At 38.6% G+C, this 9362-nt stretch overlaps 1 protein-coding gene across 1 annotated transcript; it reads right to left on the bottom strand.

Moving 5' to 3' along the window:
• Nucleotides 1-3113: 3113 nt before the first annotated feature.
• On the bottom strand, nt 3114-5298 carry LOC106403371 (scarecrow-like protein 8). The gene has a single exon (XM_013844211.3). It carries the CDS (start codon nt 5078-5080, stop codon nt 3224-3226), a length of 1857 nt encoding a protein of 618 aa, XP_013699665.2. The 5' UTR covers nt 5081-5298; the 3' UTR covers nt 3114-3223.
• Nucleotides 5299-9362: the final 4064 nt, after the last annotated feature.

Genomic DNA, 9362 nt, shown 5'->3' with positions numbered 1-9362 from the left:
ACATAGATTATTCATCGTAACTAGGGAATTTCTAGTGTAAGGCGAGACATCAAATTGCATATTTTTTTTTTTTTTGGGTATGTATGTTAGATTTTATATCATTTTAAGTTTTTGACAGAAATTACATGGATAACTACCAAATAACTAAACAACAGCGAAATACGAAAAGAAAACACAGTAATATGTAGGAGTGCACCACGACAAATAATACTAATCTCTAATAACAAAACAATGCACAAAGCTTAGGATTGCTATGTACGAACCGCTGGAGCCTCATCGTTGTGGTCATTAAGTTGCCGCGAGATTACAGAGGATTGGCCAACCCTCAAACCACTCTGGTCCTATAGCTTCGTCACAAACACGCCTTTGAGAACCGCAAATTAGCACACACAACATCGAAGTCTCATGACGGCTCAAACAGATGCAATCGGAGCAAACGTCTCGGCCCGGTTGAAACCGGAGGTCCGGATAAAGGTGAAGTTGTATGCCTCCGCCACACCGATCTAGCCAAAACATTTGCCGCACAGTTAGCTAATCCGTGCTACCCCATGAAACATTCACTCATCTGTCGAATACCACTGTAAGAAAAAGAGTTGATGCTCACACTAAGCGTTGATTGACTGTTGCGCTTCTCGTCGAAAGCTCATGCGCATCACTCCTACAAGACACTGCTCTTATTCAGTAAGGGAGTAGAAGGTAGAGTTTACCACACCATCGGACTTGCCCAATGAAGAGGAGCCTCATTCCCGTAAAAGATGCATCTGAGCAGCGCATCTGCTCACGGAAGAAGAAGCAAGTGTGACGCCACCAGTTATCTGCACGCGCCTAGATAACCACACACCACTGCAATACTGCAGATCTTCATCTTCAGCACAGCCAACAGAGACAAAAGAGACCAAACCACCATCTCAATCACTGCTTCATAGCCCAGATCCGGTACGGAGGTTAACCCCAAGGAACAAACGTCACTTCCCTAACCAAGCTCCGAACACCGGCTGACTAACGATAGCCCCCGCACCAACACACCCCGAGAACCCAATAGCCCACTCAAGCAAAACGCCAAAGGTCAAACCGACAGACCAAACAAAAAGACGTAGCAAGCGCAGTCCTCATACACCGTGCTACAGCCTGCTTGAAGCCATATCAGAGAGAAACCTCTAGATCTGAGCAGGAAGAGGAGAACTCCTGAAGTCGAGCCCTCCACCGTCGACCTAAAGCTATGCCTCGCCGAACCACCTGATATGCACATCTGACTCCGAAAAAAATAGAAGGTGAAGCACCACACATTCTAGTCGGGGCTGTTACCGCAACAACAACCAGAAGGTAGAAAACCCGCCTACGCCGGAGCCGCTTGGGAGGAAGAAAACTGGCACACCACCAGTGACAAAGGTTGAAGAGAGAAACCGCTTCCTTTAACACGGTCTACAACACACGAAAATCAGCAGCTAAGTCCCCAAAAACGACCAGATTTGGAGTAGATCCAAGTCACCAAACATCAGATTTAAGTCCTGAAGCATATTTCCGGCTCCATCGGCAAGAACAACGCCAACGACACACCAGTTTGACAAAGGATAAAAGGGGGACGACGGTACAGGACAAAAAGACAATACGAAAAAAGAAAAAAAAAACAGAAGGAGGGGGGGAAGAGAGGCAGGGCCGGCTTTAGGGTAGGGGCGGCCCAATTTGTTTTTGCAGAAATAGTATTGGAAAAGGGGCTCAGTTTTTTAAAAAAAATTAGGAATAGGAGTCTAAATTGTTTTATATTATCTATAAATATATGTGAAAAAAATATTTAAATTTATTTTGCCCAAAGGCCCATGATGTTTTTGAACCGGCCCTGAAAAGAGGCGAGGAGCGCCGAAGTACCTCTCTTTCCCGGAGAAATATCCTAGACGGCGAGAGAGTTGCCGGAGAGTTTTTGGAGAGAGGTGAGAGGTGAGAGGTGAGAGGTGAGAGGTGAGAGGTGAGAGAGTTCACCCCACTAATTTTACTTTCCTATCTTAAAAAATGCTAAACTACTGGGTTGTTGTGACTTCCAAATTGCATACTTGATCAACCGTTGATCCTAGAGTTACGTCTCTGTAAACACTACACACGGTTTTAAGTTGCGTATACTAGAATTAAATAAACTTAATTAACAACAAGAAGAAATCAATAAATAAGAAGTGAGGTCTTTGGAGAGTTTATGCATATATTTTACCGCAAACAGCTTGCATCAAAGAATAATAATATTATCTTTTATAATGACCAGGTTTGTATATTTCATATAATACATTAAATATTCCAGGGACACGGAGTTTTCAAGTTTTGCGTAAAGGTGAATGTTCTAAGATTTGAATTAAAAATATATAAAACAAGAACATCGAGCACCATGGGAGATGGACCCATACAACGCCAACTTTCATTAGTAATTAAATAATTGAACAATGAGGTCCATCACAATAAAAGTCACCATATGGTATCTTCTTTCCTCTAATTTCGAAAATAATGTTGTATTATATTCTCACCAACATATTTCACTGGCGTTAAAACTACCCATGTTAAGATTGGCGCTTATCAAACGCATATATACTATATAATATAGATTTGTAAGACGAAAATATTTGATATTCGGCATGACAAGTTTATCATATAACTATACTGAGAGATATTTATTCCTAAAGTCAGCCAGTAGTAATTTGCCTCAATACAAAATTACAATGCCATGAGCATACGAAGTGAGAAAGGCCTTTGATCATGCAGTTTTTAATAACTTATTGCTCTAGAATCGAAAAAGTATTTTATAAATCATTAACAGGTATCATGCCAGAACCATTATCTGTCAAGTTGTTATTTGCTACATTGCCGGATTCTACCACAAAGTTGTATCAGATATTGGCTTTCAGGGCATAAACTCTGTAATATCTTAGTGATTGTAAGATATTGACAAGATATAACAATAATATAATATTAGATAATCTTACGAAATTCCCTGAAACTCAATCATTCTTTCTTTTATTATGAGTAAAATATTTAAAATCCATTTTACATAAGATTCCTACCTTTTCTTTCCCCCCCCCCCCCCCCCCCCCCCCCCCCCCTCCTCAATCTTTTAAGATTTAATACACTTCGAAAACGAAAACAACAATGATAATAATATCAGAATATCCCGAAATTAATAACAACAATAAAATACGGTAGTAATATTAAGAAGAAATTAAAAAAACGTAAAAATAGTGTGAAGTTAACGCCAAGCGGATGCGACAGCGAGTGTCCGTCCCATCCAACCAAAGCACACACCTCCGTTCTCTTCCTTAACGGTAAACCCCGGGTGGACTCGGTTTCCGTTACTGAGTCGACTCTTTATCGACTCGGCTATCTTCTCACTAAGTGGCATCAACTCAAACCCAGCCATGCTCATCCTCATCCGCCATTTCCCAAACACCTCGCACCGCTCAACCCGATCGATCCCTTCGCAGGCAACCGCGTTTATTAGCTTCCGACCGATCCCTTCCTCCACTTTGGCACGGTCCGAGTTAGAACTCGGAACAGTCGATTCAACTGAGTCAAGCAAAGCACCGTAACACGCGCACGACTCGCTCACTCGGCCCAAAAACGGGGCCGTGTTGGAATTCATCTCTTCCTCCACTAGAGTCACCACGCTCGGGTTGAGTCCTTTCACGCGCCGGAGAAGCTCGTCTCTTGGATTCTCCATGCATACACTTTCGTCTGGAACACGATAGAGTTTGAAAGCCAAGTTCACGGCTAAAGGCTCGTCGGGATCGCATCCGAGTGATTCACGGCTCAGATCGCTCAGTCTTAAACCCGCCACCACATTAAACTTCAAAGAGATACCGAGCCGATCACTGAGTTCGCTCAAACGATCTCCGATGGTTTTCAACCTCTCCTCTCCACGGTGGCCGGCGACAGAGAATCCGTCGCTTATGTTCGTCACGGCGGTGATCCTGACCACCAGAGGGTTCTTACCGCTACGGCGCGTGGAAAGCGCGTGAAGGAGGTTAACGTACTGACCACCTTCACCGATTTCGAAATCGATGACGTGAAATGAAGTCCCGTCGTCGTTGTTGTTACCGGAAGCGTCGAGAATGGCGAGATTAGCCGCCATGAAACCGAGTTTGAAACAAGGAGACAATTCGTAGAGCAATTGAGTTGAGATTATATGCTCCTTCCCGTACAACTCCGTCGCCGGAGCAGAGCTCTCCGCCGGATTGATCCGCGACCGGAGCGCCGTCACCATGAAATCCACCAGCTTCTCCTCAGAATTCCTCCTCTGGCTCGGCGTCTGAGAAACACGCGCTAGAATCTCCGACGCTATCTCCGTCTTACCCTCCGCGATCGCCGTCGCGATTTCCAACACCGTTTGCCTCGAGCATACGGACGTGGTCGTCGAAGCTGTTGAAGGCGAAGAAGACGAGGAGGAAGAGGTGGGTGAAGAAGACAAAACCGGGTTTGGGTTCGGTGTCACGAGGCCATGTAGCCAGTCGCTGTTGGAATGGGTGATAACAGACACGTCATCATCACCGCCTTGCGCGTCGTCATCATCTAAAAGCTGTTTCTCAAGCTCTCTCAAACTATTCAGCATGTTCTCCGATTCCTCAGCCCGGTTTAGGTTCTGAACCGGTTCAATACACGGAACGCCGGATAACGTCTGATTACCCGACCCGATTCCCATCCGGATCCCAGTGTAATCCGGTTGCTGCTGTGTCTGAAACCTGAGATTCGGAAGGAACGACGGGGAGCCGTAACGCTGAGAAGAACCACCGAACGAACTCATATCGATCGCCGGCGACTGAAGATTCTGGAACGTTCGAGGCTTCACGGACCTTAGAAGAAAGGCGTTGATAGCGGCTTGATTATGAAACGACTGCTGCGGTTGCTGCTGAGCCGCTTGAAAATCAGCTAAATTACGTTTTCCGGCGATTCCATTTCCACTGGAGATTCTGTTTCCGATCTGATCGAGGAAAATCCCGGGAATCTGAGGATTGTTGTTACCGGAGTTCATGGGACCTCCAGGCATAGATCTACCACCAACGCCGTAAAACTCCGGTCCACCACCGCCGCCGGGAAATCCAGATGCCATTTATTATCTCTCTAAAAAGCTCAGAAATAAATAAAGAGATCGGAATTTTAAAAACGCATGATAATATTGAAAAGAAAAAAAGAAGAGAGAGAGAGATTAGATGGTTTGAATAAAATCTAGAGAGAGAAAAGACGAAGTTGCTTTCTCTAGGGGGTGATAGTGACGAAATGTAAAGGGATAGAGTAGAAGGATTTTAAACCGTCCGATCAGATATTTAAACTGATTTTTACCCTTTGAGGAACAATCCTGCGGTCAGGATGCGATGTTGAAACTCTCAAACACACGAGACTAACCTGATATTACGATTACGACACGTGTCATTCGATCGTGGATCTGTGACATTGGAATGTGACCACAGTCTGTTACGTTATAAACTCTGTGTGTTTTAAACTGAGTTTGGTTCATTCAAAAAAATTCCAATACTTGGGGTCTGGTCTTGTGGGATATCCTCTGTGACCACAGTCCTTCTTTACTACTTTTCCGTTATTTTTTTAACAAGATTACCGCCTAATTCGCCACGTTTCTGTCTCTTATTTGTCAAAAATATTACTACTGTTATGTATTATTTTATTTTGATAAATTCTCCATGATAGTTGTTTTTTAAGTTTTTGTCAAAACAATAATAATAAAGAAGAAAATGACCAAAATAAGTTTTATTAAAGAGTAAAAATACATTTTTATTCAAGGATTAAATTAATTTAGACTTATGATTTAGAGTTTTGAGGATAGGACTTCAAATTTAAAAAAAAATAAAAAATAAATATTAAAATTTTCAAACCGGGCCAAGATGCCATTTATCAATGTTTCTAACCACTAGACCACATCGTCATTCGTATACTTGGTACCAAATCAAATATATATTACGAAAACTATCTTAAAATTACTCTCCGATTAATCTCCATTTATTTTTTGATTTTTTGATAAATCGCTAGGTCCAAACCGGCCGTCCGACTCACGCCTAGTGTAGTTTCGAACATGCCGCATGTAACACACCTACCAAATACGTATTTTGTAGATATATATTTAGGAATCTCTGTGACAAAACTCAAATTTTGGTGTGTCGTGTTAACTTTAAATAAAACCCTAAAAATAGAAGAAAATAACAAAAACATGCCACTTAGATTTCAATTCAAAGTAGCACCAGATTTTCACATGCAAGTGCGTTTGTTTAAGTTTCTTACCTTTCTTTTACCTCTTCCAATAAAACATGAACTCTCATCATGCAACGTTATAATTCTACAAAGTAAACTATTTTTCCTTGTATTTTTATAATATCATAGATAATATTGATGGTATTTTTTTATAAACCGAGAAGTGTCTAGACCTTCAGCTCAAACAATTCTTCGGACCCGAAACCAGCCGGCGCTAATACCAATAACATTGCGTAAAAGATCCTTTCCAACGAAAAATACTAGTAATGGTATTGAACAAAAAGAAGTTATGTATAGGCAATAAATTTATAATCCAAAATCGACACATCATTTAATTATTAAATTATGATCATATATTCATCACTATTATTGCAATTTGCAGCGAATTTATATAATACCAAATTAATTAATTTAATTAGCTAGCTACTAGCACGAAACTCATGTTCCTATGGTCGGTCATAATAAGGCTGACCTTTAAAAACGGACGATCGCCGGCAATATTATTTATTCAACACTCGTACTCTTATAATACGTGTATCACAAAATTTATAAAATCTCTTATTAGTTTTTTCAAACAATAATTGGTTTATAACTTTGTCAAAGACACAACGATATATTTTTTTTTTGTCAAGACTTAACGATATATTTAGACAGAACAGAACAGAAAATAGATGGAAAAACATAAAAAGTTATTTTTCTTAAAATAAAAAAAACATAAAATAGGTTTCAAATTGCCTATGAGGCTATGAGAACAAGGGGCCCTCCAGACTTGTAGAAGCAAATTGCCACTATAAAGAGTTAGTTGCCCCTATCTAAAATCCAAAAGCTGCTTATGTTAAGTTAAAAGAAAATTTGAAGAAACAATTATGCCAATATGATTTATTGGGGACTAAAAGTTGGAGTTTAATAATTTGTTCATGCACTTTTTTCGTAAGAAAATTGTTGCTAATGTGATTAAAATCTTGTTCATGCACTTTTAGCTTTCACTAGTTTAAGTTCTGTAGAGTTGAAATAGTAAAACATAAAAATACGCGTTACGATTGTTCAAAAAAAAAAAAAAAAAATACGCGTTACGAAAAATGAATTATAATGAGAACAGGTGTTGACCCAAGAGAACTCGACACATTTTACTCTACTAATTATGAAGATTCTATTGCATTTAATTACATCAAACAATTACTAAGCTAAAGCTTTTCCTGTAATTCTGAATTACTCGCACTAAAATATATATAGAAAATTTATAACCATTTTGACCAAAAAAAAAAAAAAAAATTTATATCCATAACATAAAAGTTTTTGACATTTCTTGGTAGGTTGCGTGAAGGCAAAAGCCAAATGAGTAAAAATTCGCTTAGCACTATATCTTCCAAAATACTTTTCAGTACCTTAGTATTATATTTAAATCTTGACGTACTACTCTAGTTTATGTCTTAAACAGTTTGTTAATTTAAATTGTGTATGATAATCACCACGTGTACTACTGGTGCCTTGCCTAACTCGACTCTTCTCCACCATTTATATTAATTATAAAGTTATTGACACAAATTTGGAGTTCCAACCATTTTTGTTCTGTTTAAAAGGAGTTCCAGCTTTATTGGTTGAATCTGTGTATACCGTAATCTTCTTCTTGCATGTTAACTTAGTTTGGGTGGTCAAGAAATGTAGAGAAAATTTTAATTAGAATTAAAAATACGAGAACAACATGAAAACATGTAAACTTTTGGTTCTAAGAAACCATGTAGACGGTAGACCCAGGGGAGAAGCCAGGCCTTGGATTATGGGGGCCTGTGCACCCATAGAAATTATCTATAATACATATTTCATAATTGATTTCCTAAAGAATAAACTAGTTCAGGTGGAAATCATTACTTGTGCATCCATAATAACCTGGGTTCAAACCCTTTTGATTTGTAGAATTGTTGGCTAGATTCCCCCCTGGGTAGACCTATCACTCAAAAGAGCAAACAACACACAGCAATTCATTTTTGTTCCACTACTCTACTTTCGAACTTTGATTGTTTGAACTTTACAGTTGTTATATGCAAAGAATTTTTTTAAAAAAATAATGGTTACTGATATGATTTTTTGATGAAATAGAAACTCCTGGTAGTTTTATGAGAATATAATAAATAAATAAATTTGACTTCATATATAGATAGATAAATTATAGAGTACAGAAAGACGAACGAAACTCAAAGTTGGTAGGTCCTGATTTGGTGGTGGACTGTTCATGCTAACCGGAAATTACTGGTTATAATTGTTTGATTTTCTGGCCGTAAAGCAACTAATTAAAACACACAACGGTTTTAGCGTAAAATATTTTCTCTTTAGTTTGGTTTAGAGTTTATAATCTATATGAATATTTAAGTTAATGACAAAAAAATTACGCTACGATATGTTTATATAAAATGTACTTGATAAAGACCATACAAATCTAAAAGTAATTATAAAAGATAAACGCTTTTGATACAAATGTTTTGCTTAATTTTTTTTTTTTGAACATTATGTTTTGCTTAATTGTTGGTGTGAAAATAGAGTGAACACGATGTACTTCTAATTTCCCAAAAAGACAGAGCTATTTATTATTGGATGTTATAAACTTACAGTTAACACATTTTCTTGAATGTTAAAATTTTCATCTTTCTGCAAAACGAGAAATAAGGAGAAGAGACTAATCAGTTTGAACGGTATAGCTTGGGAATTTATTACGGTTAGTTCTCGTTCTCTTTCTAAATTTACCAAATTGTTAGTTTTTTTGTAGGACAAATAATCGTTGAACATGTTACATGTGCTAACCCAAAAAAGAAAAAAAAGTAGTAAATGAAAATGATAAAATTAAAAAGAAATTTTGAAGGAAAATTAGTACAACGAAAGCCACGGGCTCCTCGATGATAGAATTGATAAAATAAAAGCTTTCTGTTGCCACACGAAAGCCCCACCCCTTGAAGCATTTCTGCTCTCTCTCTCTCTCTCTCTTTTTTTCAGTGCTACACAAATGAACCAATGTCAGAGTAGTTATATGCTATGTGGAGCACCACTTTTCTTCCAATGTCAGAGTAGTTATATGCTATGTGGAGCACCACTTTTCTTTCAATTTCACATTTGAGTTATTTCCAACCCTACTCTATTTT

The sequence above is a fragment of the Brassica napus genome, chromosome C9 (assembly GCF_020379485.1).
Source record: "Brassica napus cultivar Da-Ae chromosome C9, Da-Ae, whole genome shotgun sequence".
Lineage (NCBI taxonomy): Eukaryota > Viridiplantae > Streptophyta > Magnoliopsida > Brassicales > Brassicaceae > Brassica > Brassica napus.
The sequence above is the reverse complement of the archived record's forward strand: the minus strand, read 5'-3'. Positions and strand labels throughout refer to the sequence as shown.

Coding starts and splice junctions, on each gene's coding strand:
- LOC106403371 (XM_013844211.3), bottom strand. CDS start 5,080: ATGGCATCTGGATTTCCCGGCGGCGGTGGTGGACCGGAGTTTTACGGC.